The 21,896-nt window shown below is 52.3% G+C and overlaps 3 protein-coding genes and 1 long non-coding RNA gene across 5 annotated transcripts; 2 read left to right on the top strand and 2 right to left on the bottom strand.

The window, feature by feature from the left end:
- Positions 1-318: 318 nt before the first annotated feature.
- On the bottom strand, positions 319-1,078 carry LOC112901131. The gene is made up of 2 exons (XR_003230252.1): positions 796-1,078; positions 319-630 (listed from the first exon to the last, which is right to left on the bottom strand). It is a non-coding gene; the product is annotated as an uncharacterized LOC112901131 (long non-coding RNA).
- On the top strand, positions 487-1,915 carry LOC112901129. 2 transcript variants are annotated; one of them, XM_025969973.1, is made up of 3 exons: positions 487-659; positions 889-1,025; positions 1,504-1,915. In XM_025969973.1, the coding sequence occupies exons 1-3, from the start codon at positions 525-527 to the stop codon at positions 1,691-1,693; spliced, it is 462 nt and encodes a 153-aa protein (XP_025825758.1). In that variant the 5' UTR covers positions 487-524; the 3' UTR covers positions 1,694-1,915. The 2 variants fall into 2 exon arrangements, with proteins under 2 accessions (XP_025825758.1, XP_025825759.1); XM_025969974.1 differs by having other exon boundaries at positions 1,531-1,915.
- A 7,661-nt stretch (positions 1,916-9,576) lies between these two features.
- LOC112900205 (mechanosensitive ion channel protein 6-like) lies at positions 9,577-13,035 on the bottom strand. Its single transcript, XM_025968985.1, has 5 exons — positions 11,174-13,035; positions 10,956-11,079; positions 10,541-10,834; positions 10,248-10,450; positions 9,577-10,119 (listed from the first exon to the last, which is right to left on the bottom strand). The coding sequence occupies exons 1-5, from the start codon at positions 13,033-13,035 to the stop codon at positions 9,834-9,836; spliced, it is 2,769 nt and encodes a 922-aa protein (XP_025824770.1). The 3' UTR covers positions 9,577-9,833.
- Positions 13,036-16,916: 3,881 nt separating this feature from the next.
- On the top strand, positions 16,917-21,736 carry LOC112901602 (prolyl endopeptidase-like). Its single transcript, XM_025970552.1, has 11 exons — positions 16,917-17,151; positions 18,327-18,747; positions 18,890-18,960; positions 19,063-19,225; positions 19,333-19,926; positions 20,028-20,408; positions 20,506-20,581; positions 20,684-20,747; positions 20,872-21,013; positions 21,119-21,232; positions 21,323-21,736. Exons 1-11 carry the CDS (start codon positions 17,033-17,035, stop codon positions 21,386-21,388), a joined length of 2,211 nt encoding a protein of 736 aa, XP_025826337.1. The 5' UTR covers positions 16,917-17,032; the 3' UTR covers positions 21,389-21,736.
- The last annotated feature ends 160 nt before the right edge of the window (positions 21,737-21,896 follow it).

Genomic DNA, 21,896 nt, shown 5'->3' on the forward strand with positions numbered 1-21,896 from the left:
TATTTCCTATGACCGTTTCTAACAGTTGAGGTGATGTGAGACTGAGGGGTAGACACACACACCTAGCCTTTTTAGTCCTTTTATTTTACCACCCAATGCCCCAACCACCTTTCTCCCCACTTTGTTCATTCATCTTTATTCTCAAGTCACTGGTTCTCTACCAACGACAAGCAAACAAACAAAAGTCGCACAACCGATGGTTGAGAAGAGTAGACGGAACGGGACCCAAACCCAACCCAACCTGTCGTTCTCCACAAGAAGTTCACGGTCTGTGGCTGTAAGTTGTGCCAAGGTTTTATCAGCAGCAAGATTGGTGGGTGATGCAAGATCCTGCAGATAAAGATGTAGCAGTGTGTATATATATGAGGTGACCTGACTACACCTCAACCTAGCCAGCAACAAGTACTCCAGGGCAGATAACAGGGGAGGTTGATTGCTAGACCGGCAGTGCCGTCCCTCTTGCTAGTTCCCTCCTCTGCACCCACCAAAGTCCCTGCTCCCCAAAGGCCAGAGCTGCAACGATCATGGCGGCAGTCCCGGTGTACAGCATCACAAGGGCCGAGATCGACAAGTTCTGGAGGAGGACGGAGGTGGAGGCAGAGGAGCGCCGCCTCGCTGCCGAGAAGGAAGCTGCAAGAATCATGGCCAAGGCACTCAAGGTCAGTCCTTGCAGTTGACCAACGAACTGTATCTTTGCGTTATCCAGCAGTGCAGCCTACTTATTAGATTTCGGCATCATGTCTAACATGTCAGAAAAATCATCAGAGGCAGCCAAAAAGATTTGATGCATCTTACCACGATCATGATTTTCAAGTCTTGTTATGATCATATTTTTCAACTCTTGAACTGTTATGATCGCGTGACTTTGAACCGATTATTTGAAAGCAGATGGAAGACTATGTGCTCTTCGAACAAATGATGGGGGAGATTCTCAAGGAGGGGAACACAGGAGATGGGGCAACGGCAGCCATGGTGCCAGCTGCCGGCGGCGGCACTGAGGCACGGATCATTGGCATCAAACATTGGTACACTCTTCGTAGGATCATATGCCATCCAATCTCTCTCTGTTTGAACAAAAGCTATCTTTTCTTTATGCTGCTTTCTGTAGTTGTGCTGTCGGTGGTGCGCACCTTTCTAAATGGCAAGCTCCATCACCCTTTAGAATTAGATAAGTGGCCCAGTGTGGATAACAATCTGTATCCCACTCCATCCAATTCCTTAGTTGGATTCCCTGTCACAATGGACCAATGGTTAAGAGCAATATCCTATCAAACATATGAGAAAAATATGCTAATTGACTAGACTAAGGAACCAAGAGTCAATCACTATGTAGATCACACATTAGGTATATTTGTTATAAACATGTTTCTGACGATGCATTACCAACATGGTTATTTTCATGTGTGCAGCAATAAATTTGTAACATAGTTCCATACTTATATTCTGGCGCTTACGTCCTAGTAGAAGAATCTTAAATATCCAAATGCATATCGGATATGACAGGTCACCTTCTTCTCCCACTGGGTGCAGGTGGACAAGAAGTACTTATGCTTATCTGAATGCACCCGCACTGTCCATGGATGAGAAGGGCGGAAGCAAGCATGCTATCACATATGTTCCGCAGGAGAGATGCACCATGTTCTTCTCATCAACTCCATGCCAGCCATATTCCACTGCTTTTGCGATCTTTTAGGTGCTCATGCCAAGGATAAGCTGGGACATTGGGAAATCAGGAAATATGGATGTGATTCATGTGTCAGTACTTTGGGTCGCATATGCTGCACCACATTGTTTCTCATTTGGTATTTTGATTGTATACCTTCCAGTACTGCTTACTAGACCAAGTAATAAGTATGGATAACCATGTTGCTTCATGTACAAAGCAAGATCGCTACTAATGAGAATTTGTCAACAACATTGCTTGTATTCAAGTTTCAAAGTATACGTGTTGGAAATCGACAAAAGGTGATTACGCAGTCCTCCTGTGTATTCTCAAAAAATTAGTGCTAACAAGTTTGCTAAGTTCAACAAGTTCGTGAACCTGAGGGATCAATAATAAAACAAAAAAGAATAGAGATACTGCATGTATGCGAATTTGCCAATGATTCTGTTGCATTTTTTTCTTAAAGAAAAAGGTAAACTAGCCGAAGTGGATATATCTGCCAGCAAGGACATTTCTTCACGTTAGCAACATCCTAAATTAATATGCAGCTACAGAGGAAAGCTTAGGTACATGGTACATGGAGAAGTCAATGAAACGTCAGATTTTAATCTGCTTGTTATATAAAAAAAATGTCCCATCACAACCTCTCCCTTTGTTTCTTGCAGTGCCCCCATGGCCCTATCTATCCAAGACAGCATTTAAAATTTAGAAGAGTCAGAAAGACCTCTATCTATCCAAGATGGCATATTTAAAATTTAGAAGAGTCAGAAAGCCCTCTATCTATCCAAGACGGCATATTTAAAATTTAAAGAGTCAGAAAGTCCTTTAATATTACATTATTACTGCTAAATTTGGTGCCTATGAACTTGCCATGATACTACAAGCAGTCTGCCTAGCTACAGAACTGCAGGAAAAATACAATCAAATTTCATTCAGACGAAAAGTAATCTCTAGCGCAAAACATAAGTCGCCTTACATTTATTAGCGTTGTTCCTCATACTAGGTCTGGTTTGCCCAGGAAGCTACCTAGCTAGTGAATGAGTCGATTAAGCAATCGTAACTACCACTCAGTCAATTGATTGTCTCAAAAGATATCGACATGGTACAAGCAAAGGCAAACGAGTTTACTTTGCAGTCAGCCCGGGCCAAAAACCCCTCGCGATGGCTGAAACGGAATCGTTCCAACGGAGCTTCACGGGGAACGCAAAATTGTTCAGAGAAAAATAAAGGAAACGCAAAAATTGAGCAGAGAAAAATACAGAGGTGGTGATCCAGACGGCGAACCTAGCTGCGGTTTGCAAAGGCAAAGCCATCGCGCGACGCTCCTCCGAACGAGTGGATGCGCGGCGCGTAGCCCTCGATTCCGGCGGCTCGACGGTCACCGAGGCCCCCGGCGGCTCGGCTCCGTGTGTTCCTTTCGCGGTCGGCGGCGATGGGGAATTTCCGCTTGTCCGCGACAGCCGAACGTTTTGTGTCCATGGGCTAGGCCGTAGTAATTTGGGCCTATAGGCCGAGGTTGACGAAGAAGTAGGTCCGGCCCCAGGCCTATTTTTGGGGCATCGTGGCAAGGAGTTTTTTTTAAAAAAGGGTTTAAAAAAAATTAAAATTCCAAAAAGGGGCGCCGGTTGAGAAAAATTTGAAAAATGGGTGCCTCCCGCCCGATCATCGGGCGGGAGGTGTGGGGCCGGGGACATCCCGCCCAACCAGCGGGCGGGACCCTCAAAAAAAATTTTCCAGGCCCCCCCGAGGGCCCCTTCGCGAATAAGAAACTTTTCTTATTCGCGAACGGGTCCCTGAGGGAGCATCCCGCCCGGCCAGAGGGCGGGAGGCATCCCGCCCGGCCAGAGGGCGGGATGTTTAGAGCCATTTTTTTTTATTTTCCTTTGGAATTTATGATTTACAATCTATTTGAAATTGAGACTGTTTTCAAATGCAATATTGATTCGCCATATTCTTTTGTGTACATATAAAATTTTAATTCAATTTTACGAAGAAGATTGCTCTATCTAAAATTCGTATGAAGATGGTTAAACGATAACGTTTTGCAACGTAGAATCCGAATATTACGACAGTACAATAGATCAACCGATTAAAAAGAAAATAGTATCATACAAAAACAGTTCAAATATAAAAAGTTCACCAAATCAAGAGTATCTACTCCGCATGTCCCGGACCTCGCGCTCTCTTGGGCCTCCCGCCCCTAGTCCTAGGCCGTCGGCGTATGTGGTCCTCCGAGTACGTAAACGCATCTGGAGCACGGTGAGGACGAGGCGGAGGAGGTGCAGGTGTGAAGGGGTCATCCTGGGACTGTGCACCTGGAGCGTCATATGTCTGGGATGGGCCAATGATGTCAGGCTCGGCGCCGCCGCCCACCAGCTCTGACCAAGTGGCGGAGCCGCCCTCCCAGGCGTCCCAGTCCGGCACACCGAATGGACCGCCGTATGCAGGAGCTCCCGTCGACCATGCATGCTGAGCATAGCCATAAGAGTACGGTGCAGCTGGCCTCGAGCCTGACGGGAGAGACGGTCCTGGAGCATAGGCGCCAAACGTCTGAGGCTCCATTCTTGCAGGAGGAGGTCCCATTGCCGTCGAGTGCATGACTACAAAAAGAAATGAAATTAGTCGTGTAAATCATAGGTGATTGAAATGGCAATTATGAAGAACTTACAGCTTGAACTAGCGGCAGTACCGCTGGACGCTGCGTGCGGTGCTGTAGAGGTCGACGGGCCAGCTGTGTACACGTGGGCGGACGCATGAGATGAACTGGAGGTCCCCACGTCGTCTCTGCCGCGACACGTCAGTGCACGTAACGCTCGCGTCAAGCTGTCTTGAATCTTACGGAAGCTGTCCTAAAAAATATATCTAAAAACTACTGCAATTATAAAAACTATTTAAAATATAACTACCCTAAGAAATATATCTAAAACCACTGCAATTATAAAAACTATTCAAAATATAACTACCCTAAGAAATATTTCTAAAAGCTATTCAAAATACCGAAACCTATCGACATATAACTACCCTAAAAAATATATCTAAAAACCACTGCAATTATAAAAACTATTCAAAATATAACTACCCTAAGAAATATTTCTAAAAGCTATTCAAAATACCGAAACCTATTCGAAATATAACTACCCTAAAAAATATATCTAAAAACTACTGCAATTATAAAAACTATTCAAAATATAACTACCCTAAGAAATATTTCTAAAAGCTATTCAAAATACCGAAACCTATTCGAAATATAACTAACCTAAAAAATATATCTAAAAACTACTGCAATTATAAAAACTATTTAAAATATAACTAGCCTAAGAAATATATCTACCAACTATTAAAATACTCAAAACTATTTAAAATAGAACTATCCTAACAAATATTTCTAAAAACTATTGAAAATACTTAATTCTACGTATAACTACCCTAACAAATATTCGTAAAAATAATTAATAATTATACGATTATAATACCTCCAAACCGACGTGTGGACAGGGCTTCGCCGCTTCGCTCCTCTCTTCCTCTCCTCTCCTCCTTTTCTTTTTTCTGATTTTTGATGAATTTTATGAGAATTAGGGGGTGGGTGGGGGCTTAAATAGTGGGGGGGGGACATCCCGCCCGTTGGGAGGGCGGGACGTGGGCCTCCCGCCCGCCCCCAACGGGCGGGAGGCCCACGTCCCGCCCTCCCAACGGGCGGGAGGCCCCTCGGAGGACATCCCGCCCGTTGGAAGGGCGGGATGTCGCCTGACTTTTCGCAAAAAGGCCCCTGCGAAGAGGATTTCCTCCCCCCGCCGACCCCCCGCCCGTTGGATGGGCGGGATGCCTCATCCCGCCCTTTCATTGGGCGGGAGGTACCCATTTTTCGAAATTTCCCAAACCGGCACCCTTTTTTGAATTTAAATTTCTTTTTAACCCTTTTTTAAAAAAAATTCTCGTGGCAAGTTTTTCTCCTGGGCCGGCTCAAAGTCGATGGATGAGCTCGATATCCATCGCTGGGTTTCATCCTGGCACGTTGTTTCCTCTGTTTGTTTGCGCCCACCAGATCGAGAACCCTTCCCTCAAAAAAAAAAAAAAGCCCAGATCGAGAACCTCGCATGGACGCGCTCCTCCGGCGCCTGCTTTGCTGCTTGGGCGCGCGCCATCGCCAAGGCCAAAGGGCGACCTCGGCAACGCCATGTCGGCCGCGGTGGTGGTGGTGGTGGTAGGGACGACGACGCAACGAAGAAGAGCTTCCTACGACGCGCCGCCCGGTTCGGTCGCAGCGCAGACGTCGAGTGGCTCGAGACGCCGAGGCCTCACCGTCGCCGGTGGCCGCCCCCGCGCCGGATGAACCGTGTCTTCGCGCGGTCGTCCCCCTACGGAACGACGGCCAGGGCCTTCGAACCGAGGCCTGCTGTAACAGACGACGCCACAGCCGCGACGGCAGTGCAGGCGGAGGATGGAGGAGCTGGCAGCCACGAGTTTTCCGGCCGCGGCCTCCACCATCCAGGCCCACTTCCGCGGCCACCGACTGCTGTCCGGGGGATTCAGCGGTGGCCGGGGTTCAGGCGGCGGCGCGAGATCGACGGTTGGGTGGACTGTGGAGGCGGAGCCGCGGAGGTGCTGCAGAGCCGCCGCAGAGGCTGCAAAAACGCCGCCCGGCGCAACCACGGTGGCAGCTGCGTAGGTCATCAGGTAGGAGGTGAGCTTGTCGCACTGGAACGGTGGTTGTGGCGACTGGCGGAGGCCACGGCGCAGGCGGAGGGAGCGTGGGGAAGAAGCTGACAGGGTGGAAGCCGGCGGAGCTTTTTTTTTTCAAAATACCCCCTATTTGGGATCGAGGGGGTTTTCGGCAAAATAGTCGATGCAACATTTTCATATAGAACCCCAATGTGAACGATACTATTAATATAGGTTCAGTATTTTATACAAAACCCTCTAACTCGGATCGCGACTATTAATCGCGATCCTATATTTTTCAAAAACACCCTTACATTTTACAAATCAGCCCCGCCGCCAAAATCGTCACGGCTCCGCGCTCCCATCCGCCGCCGGCCGGCGGAGAGACCCGCCGTCGCTAAAAGAACCCCTTGACATGGCCCTCCTCCACTAATCCAACCGCATCCCGTCGCCACTTCATCTCCTCCTTCACCGCAATCTTAAGAATCTGAGTCTGACCGACGGTGAGGTCGCAGGCAAAGATCTCGTCGTCGACAAGCCAGCATCGTGTGCAATTGCGCGCTCTCGATTCCGCTTTGCTTCGTCGCCGTTTGCAAGACTGGTACAGTCCGCGGCGCACATCGTCGGCTGAAGCCTGCGAGCGCGCACCGCGGCGGCGCAATCACCCCGCCGTGACGCTGCATCAGCTGCCCCATCACCCACGAGATGCGGTGCATTGGCGCGGTGGCGCCATGGCCAGCAGCCCACTTAGCAGCCTCTTCAACCCTGGCAGTAGCTTCCTCGGCAGTGACGTGTTGGTCATCGGCCATGGAACTGACCGGGACCTGTCGATTCTGTCGCTTGGGACAGCGTGCTCTTGCTCTGCGTTTTCTTCAGATGCTACATGTGAACATTTTGAACTGAATGCTAATGCTAGCAGCTGTGAGGGTGTCTGAGGAATACGGTGCCGCTGAGCTTGAACGCGGGGACTACTCAATTGGAATACTGAATAATTGCGCTAGCTATCTGTAGATTGATGGTTGGATTGCTAGCTCCTTTTTTTTTTTTGAAAGGGCTTCTTTTAGATTGCTAGCGCTGAATATAGAAATAATACATTTGTTGAATCTCAGATCAGATTGTTATTGCAGCTTGAACCAGCATAGGAGTACTGTACCATTTTTTGATTACGGCTGCAGGAGAATGAGAAACCGAGTACTTCATATCAGTCACTGCTGCAACATTGTCTGAAATTTCCAACTAGAATGCAGCCATACTTCTTCAACAAATTTCGCTGCTTTATTTCAGCTTCTAGCACTGTCTCTGAAGATGCAAAAAAGGTGTATTGTCGCCTATAGGTAACTAAAATTGAAATATTATGCCAACTGAACCTCTTCACCAACAAAAGACCTGAAATTCTAACAATCTGAAATCAAGATTCTTTACACTGTTGAGGTACCTGTAGATTCAAATGCCCAATGCATTACTCTCTTTTGAATAGCACTGTGCTTGTACAAATGATACTAATAATACCTATTTTTGTTGGCTTTCAGTGGTTTGGGCAAAACAGAAAATACTGTTAAGAAGTGGATGGATTTTCCTGTGAACGAATAATGGCTTAGGGGGTGTTTGTTTCCCACCTAAATTATATAATCTAGCTTATAATCTATAATGTGAAACAAACATACTATAGATTATAGCTAGATTATTCCAATTTATAAGCTAGATTATCATAATCAATAAGCTACTCTCCTCTAGCTTATAGATTATAATCTAGATTATATAATTTTGGGCGGAAACAAATAGGACCTTAGTCAGGATCTGTCATCATGCTACTAGGCTGGGGTGGTTGTGCAGTGCAGTAATATTGCACCAGTGTGCTTCATATGGGTCCACGTCAGCTCAACGTTTTGGGGCCTTGGGCTGGGTGGTAGTGGCTCGGCCTTTTGGGCCTAGTTTGTCCAGGGGAACCGAAGGTCCGTTCGTCCTGCACTTCTTGCCTCCTCTTCATATCGGCCGGCCATAACCCGAGCCCTCTCTTTCTGGGCCGTTAACTATTACGTGGCCCGTTTTCCCTCCTGGGCCGGCTCAAAGTTATCCATCTCTCTTGATACAACTAAATTCTCGCGCGCACAGCTCATCCATCGCTGGGTTTCATCCTGGCACGTTCTTCCCTCTGTTTGCGCTTGCGCCCACGACGCACCGCCTGGCACCACCAGATCGAGAACCCCGCATGGACGCGCTCCTCCGGCGCCTGCTTTGCTGCTTCGGCGCGCGCCGTCGCCAAGGACGACCTCGGCAATGCCATGTCGGCCACGGTGGTGGTGGTGGTAGTAGGGACGATGACGGTGCCACGAAGAAGAGCTTCCTACGACGCGCCGCCCGGTTCGGTCGCAGCGCAGGCGTCGAGCGGCTCGAGACGCCGAGGCCTCGCCGTCGCCGGTGGCCGCGCCCGCGTGGGATGAACCGCGTCTTCGCGCGGTCGCCCCCCTGGGGAACGACTGCCAGGGCCGTGGCTGTCGAACCGAGGCCTGCCATAACAGACAACGCCACCGCGGCGACGGCCGTGCAGGCGGATGGAGGAGCTGGCAACCAGGAGTTTTCCGCGGAGCACGCCGCGGCCGCCACCATCCAGGCCCACTTCCGCGGCCACCTGGTACGCACGCCACAACTGATCTACTTCAGTAGACAGTAGGATCTCCAGTGCTTCAGGCTCTGAACTCTGAAGTCCATTTCAATTCATCGCCAGGCGAGGCAGGCGTTCCGCGCCCTGAGGAGCCTGGTGAAGCTGCAGGCGTTCGCGCGGGGCGCGTACGTGCGGAAGCAGGCCAGCGTCGCCATCCGGTGCATGAAGGTGCTCGTCAGGCTGCAGGTGCGTGTGCGCTCCCGGCAGCTGCTGCTCCTGTCCTGACGCGGCCAAGGTAACAGCAGGCGACTGACAGCGTCGCCTGATCCGATTGCTGCCAGGTTTCTTTCAGTGCATGACACTCAGCTCAGGTGACAGGATTTGTACTGCCTCCATGAGTCCATGTGTAAATGCAAACGCCAATGCTTTCTCATACTTAGTCCAGAGAATGCAAGTTTCATCCAAAATAAAGATTTACATACTATTTTGTTTCGACAATTTGGATGGTATACTGTATCTGCATGTACAAATTAATACATTCCTTCTGCTCTATCAATTGAAATTTTGAAATAGACGCAGTCATATGCCCGTTTGTTAAATTAAAGACAAATAATTCAGAACTTCAATCTTTTAGATGAGCTAAATAGTCACATTTATTCTGTAGCACAAGATGTTTACTTACCAACATAGACACAAAATTACGGAGCAACAACACAATAACTACAAGAAAACACTAGTGATGGCTGCAAGGACAGCATGACATGTTGCCTCTCGTCAGCAGGCTGTCACAGCTCAAAGCACGTACTCAAGGGAACACTCGACTCAGGATTCAGGAAAACTTACTCTAGCCCTCTCTAGCAAACTTCAGAGCACAGTCTCATAACAAGGCTGAAGGCACCCATCAAGATCTCAATAGCTAAACGTCCATGTCGACGGCATCCTCGCGGACTGGATGGTGGGCGCGTTCCGGACGTTGATGTCGAGCGGCAGCATCCGGTACTCGATCTCGAGGTCCCTCAGTATCTTGATCATCTCCTGCAGCAGGAGCTCTCTCCGCTCGAACCTCATCCCCATGTCGTGGAAGTTGATCGTGTGGCGGCACCAGATGGAGACCTTCAGCTTGTTGGTGTCGTCCACGTCGCGCAGGACGACCATCGAGCCGGGGTACCAATGCTCCTTCTTGTTGTCAAGGTAACTGAATTGTTTTTTTTTCAGAAAAAATGGGTCAGTAACCTTAATCAAGCAGTCAGATAGGATAAAAAAGATATGTAATCTTTGAAAACAGTAACAGACTGAGGTTAAGGCATCAGCATCAGTGCTTACTGCATTAGTCTCTCCTTCATGAGGGTCAGTTTCTCCACTGGTGTTGCGACATGAACAGTGAAGTCGACGGCGTCTCCCATGTCAGGGCTCCTGTAGTAATTCATGATCGGTAACTGGGCCAGCTGACTGTTTGGATAGTACACCTTGAGATTGTCGTATCGGAGGAAGATCGTCGTCATGATGTTCATCTCCTCCACAACCACCTGACGCACAGTTTAACAGTTTGTAACCAAGTCAGCTCGTGCGAAGCAAAATTGTTCAGTGCAGATAGAGCACCAAGGAGCATCTGTTACCTGCATTCCATCAACCTCGCACCGATCGCCGACATCGAAAGGGTGCATCACGAACAGGAACACGATCGCCTCGAAGATGGTCCTGAGAGTGTTCCCGAACATGAAGACGGCCACGAGGAGCTGCGAGCTGAGCAGGACGAAGAACTTTGACGTTGCGATCCCTAGGATGAGAAGCCAGAGAGCAAGCACGATCAACGCGACCACGACATTGGCCATCTGGTGGAGCTTGTTCACCGCGGTCTTCGTGTCGTTGAGCGTCAGGGCAAGTGCCTTGCGCTCTCTGAACGCGTTTACCTGCAGAATCCACACGACAGCGAGAGTGAGCAGTGATCAGAGATCTTGAATAGTAAGCACCAGGAAATTTCTCACTGAGATGGATGATAGATAGGAGGAGGAGCTGTGTCAAGATCTTTACCACCCAGTTCTTGAGCGACCTCTTGCTGACCCTGTTTTGCTCCTGCGCTCCTTCAAAAAGATCCATGGCTTTCAAAGCTTCCTCCTGCCTCATGAATCGCATCAGATCTGACAGGTATATGTGCCTGCAATGGGTTCAGATTCAGAAATCAGTCAAGGACGCTGCCATGATAATTCAAAGAAGAAAGTGCTCGACACGGATGTACTACTAGTACTCACTTGGATCCAGGCTTGGCGACGTTCTGGAAGATCCTCTTGGCCGCAACCTTTGCCTCATACTCGCTGTGTATCTCCGTGGCCAGCTCGTCCTCGCCCGCATGCTTGAGCTGCTCGTCCATCGTTGTCAGCGCCCCGTACCGGACGATCTTCATGAGCCTCTTCATGCTCCACGCGGAGATGTTCTTCTGGCTGAGCCGGTGAAGCTGGTCGATCGGGATGCTATCGTCCAGATGCCGCTCGGTTTTCTGCCTCTGCAGCTGCTTGCTGGTCCCTCGCTTGGACGCGGCCGTCGTGAGGCGCCCGCTCTTGGGCGCGGGCGCGGACTTGCTCGGCATGGCTGTCGCTTCGAGCTCGCTGGGGATGGATGCCCCCGCGCTCTGGAGCCTCTGCACCTCGGCCATCATGCGGCTCTCGTCCACCAGCGGCGGGCCGGAAAGGGTCTCGATGACGTACTGGTTGAAGAGCGCCTCCTGGATCCTGTCGAAGTAGGTGGAGACGTGGAAGGAGGATGCGAGCACCTTGAGCAGCAGCGTCTTCACGAGGCGGATGACGGTGGCGACGAGCAGGCAGCACAGCACCTTGGTGACGTAGGGCAGCACCAGCGTGCGCGGCTCCCGCTTGGCGTCCTTGTCGAAGAGCAGGTGCCAGGACACGAGCGCGATGCCCAGCCAGAGCACGTTCCGCACGGCCCGGCGCACGCCGTAGACGAAGTAGAGCACCTTCTTCCGCAGCAGGAAGTTGCGCTCGACGAAGAAGACGGCGATGCGGATGACCCAGCCGGAGACGAGGCGGCCGCAGATGAGTACGAACACTAGGAGCTCCCATTTCCAGAGGTGGAGCCCCGAGAGCTTCTTCCTGGACAGGCTGGGTATGGTGATGCTGCAGATCAGCGCGGCCACGATGACCACCAGGCTGACCCACTCCATGATGAGAAGGCAATCCATCGTGTCGCGCTTGAAGTCTGAGGTCATGCCCTCGTCGACGAACGGGTCGTCGTCCTCGTCGTCGAAGCCGCCTGACTTGCCAATGAGCCCCGACTTGCCGATGAGACCCGACCGGAGCTGCCCGGACTTGGGCGGCAGCCCCTTGGAGACAAACGACTTGCGGGGATCCGGCTCGCCGGCGGGAGCGCTCGACGGCGGCGGGGGATCCATTAGCCGGGAGCGCGTCTTGCTGCGCGCCAGCAGGGAGGCGGTGGACGTCGACGTGCAGCGTAGCACCTCGGCGGCGTCCGCGTCTGTGCCACTCTGGTTCCGGTTGTCGACGCCGTCGTAGGAGGAGGATGACGCCGACGACGTCGACGGGGAGAACCGTTTGTGGGGGTTTTGGAATGAGACGCGCAGCTCCCTGGAGGCGCTGACGGACGTCGGCGCGCGCGGCGGCCTCCTCATCTCATCCACGTCGAAGTCGGGATCGATCGACACCTCACCGCCGGCCGCCGCTTGCTTCCGGAGGAAGCTGCCGATGAGGCGGCTGGGCGGGTCTTCGCTGGACTCCCCGGGCGACTGCGGCGGGCGGTTCTTGAAGCTGAACGAGTCGCCGGAGCGGCCCGTGTCGCCACCGACGTTGGGCGAGGTCGACGCGCTCGACCCCGACGCGGACCCGAGCATGCTGACCGCGGCACCGGCCCGCGGCGTGCTGACCGCGGAGTTGTGCCCGGACGCGCCGCCGGCTGCATGGAGGGAGACCGGCGACTGCGGCTCGGCGTCGATCTTGACGACGACCTCCCGGCGATTGCCGTCGTTGTGCTGGCTGCCGCGCTCCTTGTCCTGGTCGTGGTCGAAGTCGAAGGACCCCGACTTGGACCTGGGCGAGGCGTTGGACCCATACGACCTGAGACTGCCCTTCCGCTGCTGATCCATGGCTCGGGCGGAAGCGCGTCACCCCCACGGCAATCCAATCCGATCAGCCGATCGGCGACAGGCCGGCTCGTCGGCTACGAACGGGGGGTCTCGGCTCGGAACGCGGGGCGGCGGGCAGCAGGCATGCCTGGACGCTCATGCATGCGCGCTGCAAGGCGGGGGCGGCCGCCCCCGGCGGGGGCGTTGGTGGTTGGTTGGTGCTCGCTGCAAGCCGAGGCCTCACGGCGGGACACGCACGCATGCACCTGCGGCGAGCGCGCTGTCCCGGCCGCGATGGGGGGCGCGAGCAAAAGGCAGAGGCTCCTGGCTCGCCGGGGAGCGCGGCGCGCGCGTCGGGCAGCGGGCCAGGGCGGGCGGTGTGTCTGCTTGGCGAGTGAGTGCGCGACGCGCGTCTACGGGAGCGCCGGGAAGCCCCGCGCGGGGCAGTATATACTTGCCGCGAGCGCAGCGGGGCATGCAGCCGGGGCCGTGGCTGGCAAGCATGCAGGCGCGGTGCTCCCCGCAACCGCCGGCGGGCGAAGTTTTAGTTGGGGCTGTGCGATCCTGGTGCTGAGCTCCGGTGGGCTAGCACGCAGTGGCTATTTTTGGGCGCTGATGATGCGCGTCCTTGTCCCTCACGTGCGGTTGGTTCGACCGTTGGTCGCTGGCGTCAGTGGCGTGCAGCCGCCCTCGCCTTTGCTCCGGCGATCCTCGGGATACCCGTTGCCTTTGATGCATCTCATACGAGGGCGACGTGGCTTGTCCCGTGCAGCTTTCACTTTGTTTCACACCATGACTGTTTGTTTTGACACGCCTCCACACAGACGCCTCAAATTGAGTATGAACCAGTGTCAAGTGTGGATATGATTGTTCATAGTGATCTTCCGAAGTCAGCAGCCATGGCTTTGGGTTAGAAGTGTGGGCCGCAGGTAGACCTGATCATATCTCGAGTTGGGCCGGGTTTAGGTCAGACCGAAAGAGACCTGACATGTTTTTTTCTAGCCCGAGCCTGATCCATCCCAAGCATCATGCCAAAAATTCCAGCCCATGCCCGCCCAACGTGTGGCCTGACGGCCCGCGGGGCAGCCCGTGGACTAAAGTATTTAGATCTGCTAGAGAGCGGAGGAGGGTGCCGTTGGCTGCTGCGCCGTTTGGCTGTCCCGTCACTTGGCCGCCCAGGAGCCTGGCCTGAATTTTTGCTCCAAAGCTAGCTTATACCCGGCTCATGCACTTTTCGGGTCGGGTCGGGTCGGGTTTTTTCAGTCGGGTTGGTAGCCCATGATCAGGTATAGTTGCAGGGTTGGTTGTGTCGGGGGGGGGGGGGGGGGTCAGTGTTGGAAATGGGTGCTAGTGGGCCAGCGCTAGGGTAGGAAGCCTCAAAACGAAATGTTTATCATGGTGCAAGTGGCGGTAGCAGAAACGCCACTGGAGAGGTAGAGACAGTGGTGGAGGGAGTGCAAGGAAGAAGGTTACCTCGGCGCACGCGCCGAGAAGAAAAGGCTGGCTTAAGATAGGAGACAAACGAATGGCGTCAGTTTTCAAAAGCATCTATCACGATCTTTATTCGTTCAGTCTTATTCATTCACAACATCTTCTCCAAAACCCGACATCCACTTGTTCACCGACTAGTTTTGCCTTAAACGCTAATGAGCCCTCGTCCATGATCTCGATACCTCCATAGCTCCTTGTTCCTCAACGTCGATGGACGACGACCTATTCCATGAAATCTCACGTTTGGCCCATCCTTTTTTCCCCTTATGTGGTAGTTCCCAATTTCTGGACGCATCATCGTCATTCTAATCCACCAAAGCCATCTTCCCATGTTCTGACCATCATGATATCTCTATCCCAACATTACCCACTTGGTAGTCCTTTGATACTGCAGATGACGATGCCATCGCTACTTCTCTGCATAGCCCGCCCCACCTCCATTTCTAGGCTAGCCTACCGCGTCATTGTCGATCTTCCTCAAAGTTTGGAGATGGACGGATATTCTCTAGAGCAGGAAAAATCTTTAACTCTAAACCATAAATGTTCAATGGAGGTTAGAATGAAAAGCTCCTCGATGCCATCTTTTCTTCCTCAAAAATTCGGAGTGTTCCAACACTAAGTGATGATTGTAACTCATGAATTAGTTGCAGCTTGGTTAAGTTCTGGACATCCACCCAATGTATGATTTTTGTTGAATTTAACATCCCAGTTCGAGTCATGACTCATTAAGGGTGCTTGTAATTTTTTAGATTTCTACATTTATTTTAGAAATTAACTTATTTTTTCGGAGGTGCTTGCAGTAAAGGTAAGATACTAAGATGAATGTACGAGTCTATATATTGTTTTGGGAAAATAAAGTGAAAGTTATGAGCTCCATCTACCCCACATTGGGCTAATGACGATGATGCCCTCGGGCGCCGTTAAGCGTCATTCTTTCGCCCTGTTCCCTCCTATCCGGTGAGCTTTCCGGATGAAAGTCTTGACCATGTTGATCGGACGACGACGACGTCTGTTGGCGTCACCCCCTCCCTTGAGGCATCATCTTGGAAGCTCTGGTTGCCGTGGACTGGTCCTTTTGGCCTGGTGGTGGTCGTCTACACTCCGCTTCTGTGCCTGCCTTCACTTTGTTTCATCCGCCCCATCTGGGTTGTTTAGATCGTCTGGCGGATGCTTTGCTGTCGTTGCTTGTTCTGGCGGATACTTTGCCACTGTCGTCGTGTTGTCCCTTCAAGCGGATGCTTGGCCACCTTGGTTGTTTTGGTAGGCAGATACTTTGCGACCTTTGATGTGTTGTAGATCTTGTGCACTCTTAATGTTGTGGTATCTTTTAGCAGGTTCAGAGATTTGATTGTATCTAGGTTCGTGGGTTTGTATGTGTTTTCTCCTCCGTAGTTCTTGTTCGTTGTTCGGTGTTAAGGTCGCCTGTCTCTTGTTTGGTGGTGTTCCGTAACCAAAAAGTTTCTGCCTATTAAGCTTTGTAACTTTCTTGTTAGTGAACTCGCGAAAAAAAAATCTACCCCACATACTTATAGCCCAGATCCTAGCCCACATACAGCCCACGGCCTACGGAGGTGCTCGTATCTGCCAGAATATTTGAAGGATCGTTTCGGCTGCGGCCCATGGCGCCGTTGGTAAAAAAAAGACGGCCAGTTTCCAGGTCCACCATGTGTCGGTGCCCATTTTTGGGATTTTTGGGCTTTTCATAGACAAGCGAGCACTTGCTAGAAGAACGGAACTCTCGGTTTGACTTGGGAGGATAAGTTACTGGCTTACTGCGAGGACGATACTGTTTGACTTGGACTGGAACTCTGGTAAATCTCAATCTTGAGATTGACGCCCAGACCCAGCCAAGAATCTCGATTCTCCTCTCAAAAAAAAAAGAATCTCGGTTCTCGACAGTAAACCAAAAAAGAACCAGAGAATCCCGGCGGTAAACTCACAACGAGGCCACGGCTCGTGAGCTGTCTGCCGCCCGCGCATCGTCTCGCGCAGCGTGACAGCGACGCATCCCCCATGAGTCCATGCATGGCAACATCGTTACACCTCCATGGCGACATCCTGGCGTCCGGCGACTCAGCGTGGCCTCGCATCATTCAGCAGCCTGCAGGAATTTTCTCCCCTCCTTCTCTCTCTCTCTCTCTCTCTCTCTCTCTGTACGAGAATAAAATAAATAAAAATCCATCCTATATTTCCCCCTGCCCAACAGACCTGCGTTAGTGTAAAGCAACGATGTCGTATCGGCTATCAACGAAACTTTATCCGTCGGTGCAGATTTTCTTTTCTTTTCTTTTCTTTTCTTGCTGGTACTATCTCAGCATAGTTAACTGCCTAACTTCTTTTACAAAAAATGAAAAGGAAACGCCCGCCGCATGATCACATTGTAGGGGCTCTATATAAGGCTCCGTGCCTCCGTCCACTGTGTTGCCATTGGGCGACTCCTCTGTGCCTCCGCTCTTGGCCGTGAGAGCGCCAGCCATCCCCCGGTCCCCCTACCCACCGCCGTGGTGCTTTGCTTCCCCGGTCGCCCATGGGGTCCCTGGCCGCCGCTGACGAGCCGCTGCCGCCTCTCAAGTACCCTCAGCCCCGCCGCGACGACGGCATTGTCGACGACTACCATGGCGTCCTCGTGCCGGACCCCTACAGATGGTAAGTATTTTTCACCTGATTTCTGCCGCTTGGTTGTTACCTTTTCATCTCCTTTCTTGGAAGAACTTTACGTTCGTTTGCGCCTAGTGTTACTCCTCGCGTTATTGCTGTAATAAATTTTGGCAAGCGTAATAATCGTAGACCATTTACCATAGCAGATAAACGCCTTTTACCCAGCGAAGAATCGGCAGCTATGTTTTTTTTCCTAAAGTGAACTGTAGTTTTTTCCTCTTCAGGATCGGATAAAGCAGTCGAAAGGCTGCAATTTCATGGCCCAATCCACCCCTTTTGCTAAATTTTTTGGTTTGGTGGAGAGGAAAGAGGCAAATATATCTCATTTAATAAGATGCAACCCCATGCTAAATTTACCGTTTCATCAGACGAGGATTACTGATTCCTCACCCACGGGCCACATTGACGCATCACCCTGCAGCGCAGGCAGTAAAAATTAGTACCCATGCACGTGGTTGTGGCACTGGCACGCATGCGAGGCACCCACCCTCTTGTGGCCCGGTGCCCCACATGATCCTCTGAATTCCCTGCAGCAAGGCGCCACTGTCAATGGCTGCACGGTTCACTGCCGAAGCCCGACTGACCTAACCTAACCCGCTAATCGCCGCCAGCATCCAGTCCGGCGGCCGCTGCTCGCCGGTGCCAGGTTTGACCACTGACAGCTTATCCAAAGAGAAAAGTCTGACCACTGACAAGTCAACAGGAACCTTACTGGGATACGAGTGAGCAGCTCGGGTATTCAGTGAGCATAAGCTACGGCGTCAGAACCTTTGGGGTCAAAAATATGATGCCACTGCTCCACCTTTGATCTTTAATTATCTGTTTGCTCTCGTGCTTTTATCAAGTTGAATTCCATAGATCGCCCTTGTTTTTGAAAAAAAGGAGAAAAGCAAAAAAAATAAACCAAAGGCTAATGCGAACAAGTATAGGGCGAATGAAAAAGAAGGGAAAGAATAGTGGCAGTGAAACAATCGATAGCTTATTCAGTTTGATGGGGATTGAAAGTCATGCATGAAACATGGATCACAACAAAGCAGATGAAAATAATGAAAACAAGATTTGGGAAAGCAATTAGTAATACGTGATTTCTTCCCTGAGAATCACAGAAATGTAGTAAACCTTTTTTCGCGTCAGTGAGCACTCTGTTGCCGGTTACTTAACAGGATGGAGGAGCTGGACTCGGAGGAGGTGAAGGAGTTCGTGGACGCGCAGTCCGCCGTGTCCGACGCCGTGCTGTCCACCTGCGACCACCGCGGGCGCCTGCGCGGGCAGCTCACCGCGCTCTTCGACCACCCGCGCTTCCGCGCGCCCTTCAGGCGCGGCGGCAGCTACTTCTACTTCCACAACCCGGGGCTCCGGCCGCACAGCGCCCTCTACGTGCAGCACGGGCTGGGCGGCGACCCCCGCGTGCTGCTGGACCCCACCGCCTTCAGCGAGGACGGCACGGCGTCGCTCGGCGCGGTCGGCGTGAGCGACGGCGGCGACCACCTGGCCTACGGCACCAGCGCCAGCGGCAGCGACTGGGTCACCATCAGGGTCATGCGCGTGCGCGACGGGGAGCACCTGCCCGACACGCTGTCCTGGGTGAGCGCCTCAAGCCTGCCTATCTGCCTCCTCCTGACGACACGAGCTCTTGATCAGCTGTCTCCCAGAGGTTCAGACTTTCAGTTCAGCTAGCTGATCCCTGACTGAATTGTATCTTCCAAAAAAAAATGCAACGGTGCAGGTGAAATTCTCGCGCATCGCGTGGACTCGAGACGGGCTGGGGTTCTTCTACTCTCGTTTTCCGGCTCCAAGGTCAGTGCTGAAATGTACAGTTTTAAAGTAGGTTTTTTTTTTGAAGAAATGGCAACTGTGTTTCAAGCTTCAGCTGGCAAATGTTGGTGTGCTGTTGAACAGGGATGGTGAAGCACTGGATTCTGGGATCAAGACTGACATCAACCTCAACCACGAAGTCTACTACCATTTCCTTGGGACAGACCAGTCTCAGGACGTGTTGTGCTGGAGAGACCCTGACCATCCCAAGTACATCTACATCCCTGAAGTCACAGAAGACGGCAAGGTATGTTGGCCGTGAATTTTTTGTACAAGGTTCTGCACCAACCTTGTCTAAGCACTGACAGCAGCAAAGGTATTCCTAATGTGACACCTGTCTTTCCTTTGTGGCAGTATGTGATCCTTTCGGTTTCAGAAACTTCAGACCCGGTGAACAAGCTGTACTACTGCGATCTCTCAGCCCTTGCCCACGGTCTGGAAGGCCTGAAGGGCACCCACGGCATGCTGCCTTTCGTTAAGCTCGTGGACAGGTTCGAGGCGCACTACGGCCTCATCGCTAACGACGGCACCGAGTTCACATTCCTCACTAACAAGGACGCTCCGAGGTACAAGCTGTCGAGGGTCGACGTCGACGAGCCCGGATCGTGGACAGACGTCCTTCCTGAGGACGAGAAGGCTGTCCTGGAATCGGCCTGCGCCGTCCATGGCGACAAGCTCCTGGTGAACTACCTGTCGGATGTCAAGTACGTCCTGCAGATGAGGAGCTTGGTTACTGGTGAGCTGCTTCACGACATACCCATTGACATCGGCACCGTCAACGGGATCTCCGGCCGACGAGTGGATTCTGAAGTGTTCATCGAGTTCGCGAGCTTCCTTACCCCGGGAATCATCTATAGGTGCGACGTCAGCACTGAGGTCCCGGAGATGAATGTGTACAGAGAGATTTCTGTTCCTGGCTTTGATCGCAACGAGTTCGAAGCAAAGCAGGTAACTCTCCGATCCTAACCTGAAAAAAACTGTCAAGAAACAATTTTTTCTTGTCTGAATAGCCTGAACATCATACCTGAACTATCTGCTGTTTTGTTCAGGTGTTCTATCCAAGCAAGGACGGAACCAAGATCCCGATGTTCATCGTCTCCAAGAAGAACCTGAATCTGAACGGATCGCACCCGGCGCTGCTGTTCGGCTACGGCGGCTTCGGCATGAGCGTGACGCCGCAGTTCAGCGTCGCCCGCGTGGTCCTCATGCGGAACCTGGGGTTCGTGGCGTGCGTCGCCAACATCCGGGGCGGCGGGGAGTACGGCGAGGGCTGGCACCGGGCCGGGTCGCTCGCGAACAAGAAGAACTGCTTCGACGATTTCGCCGCCGCCGGCGAGTTCCTCGTCTCCGCGGGGTACACCAACCCGACGAGGCTGTGCATCGAGGGCGGCAGCAACGGGGGGCTCCTGGTGGCCGCCTGCTTGAACCAGGTCAGTCTCTCTTTCGTGCCGCTTTGTGTCAGTTGATGGTTCGCTGCGGATGAAATGAGCAAGAATTGACAAGGATTGTGGTTGCATTGCATTGCAGCGGCCTGATCTGTTCGGGTGTGCCCTGGCGCACGTGGGGGTGATGGACATGCTTCGGTTCCACAAGTTCACCATAGGTTCGGCCTCTGCTCCTGAAAATCTCAACTTGTTACAGACTACTAGTTGCTTCACTGCAAAAATGGTGACATCTCATGGGGTGTGTGACTACATTTGCACAGGCCGTGCGTGGACTTGTGACTTTGGGTGTTCGGAGAACGAGGAAGAATTCCACTGGCTTATCAAGTACGACACTGTTCTGTAATTCTGTTCATTCTCTGAACCGGGGGGGGGGGGGGGGGGCAGAATTAAACTCTGCTTCGACTGCCATTGCTCTTGCTCGCTGCTGAATAACCAACCGCTGATGCAGGTACTCTCCCCTCCACAACGTGCGGCGGCCGTGGGAGGAGGCCGACGACCCCCGCCGCGGCGGCCAGTACCCTCCGACCATGCTGCTGACGGCGGACCATGACGACCGCGTCGTGCCGTCGCACACCCTCAAGTTCCTCGCGGTACGTTCGTGATTGATCGGTTCAGTTGGGTTGGGGTAGGGTTGGGGGTTGCCTCTAGTTCCATTGATCCCGTCCTGTCGTCTCACTTCTTTCCGATCCGAGCAGACGATGCAGCATGTCCTGCGCGCGGGCGAGGAGGGCAGCCCGCAGACGAATCCCATCATCGCCCGGATCGAGCGCAAGAGCGGCCACGGCTGCGGGCGCTCCACGCAGAAGATCGTATGCTCTCTCTCGCCGCCCCTGCCCTTCGCCACCTGTCCGCTTCTTGAACTGAATCGCTTTTGTTCTGTTGTGTGGATGCTTTGGCAGATCGACGAGGCGGCGGATCGGTACGCGTTCGCGGCGAAGGTGATGGGAGTGTCCTGGATCGACTGAGAGCCTCTGACTGACCCGGAGACCCCGCGGCGCGAAGCTGGCAGGAGACCGTGTGGATTCCAGGCACACCATTCGTTTGCCTGGCTACAGGCGGTGGCTGCTGGTAGGCCATTAGATTGAACCGGTATTGACGTATTGTACTGTAACTGGCTAACTGCCCGGGTTGCCAAGATTACATGGATACTACATGATGTGTGCGTAACATGATGCTGTCAGACTTTCAGTGTTCTGAACGCTTCTGTTAAAAAAAAAGGTGTTCTGAAATCTGAACACTTCGTTGGCTCTCCGAGTCAGCGACGCGATCCTAGAACATCAAAGCAAATATAAAAAGACCTTTTTTACCGGCAAGCCAAGTCGTGTCCAGGACAGCCGTGCTACACGATTTTGTGGTATGACCTAAAGTACGGCACGGCTATGCCAGCACGATGCGAATACGAGGATCGTGTCGTGTCTAGCATCTCAGTATGATAGACGCGCGGTCCGTATTTTGAGCCATGCTTGGCCGGCA

Source organism: Panicum hallii, chromosome 7, assembly GCF_002211085.1.
Source record: "Panicum hallii strain FIL2 chromosome 7, PHallii_v3.1, whole genome shotgun sequence".
NCBI classification, from domain to species: domain Eukaryota; kingdom Viridiplantae; phylum Streptophyta; class Magnoliopsida; order Poales; family Poaceae; genus Panicum; species Panicum hallii.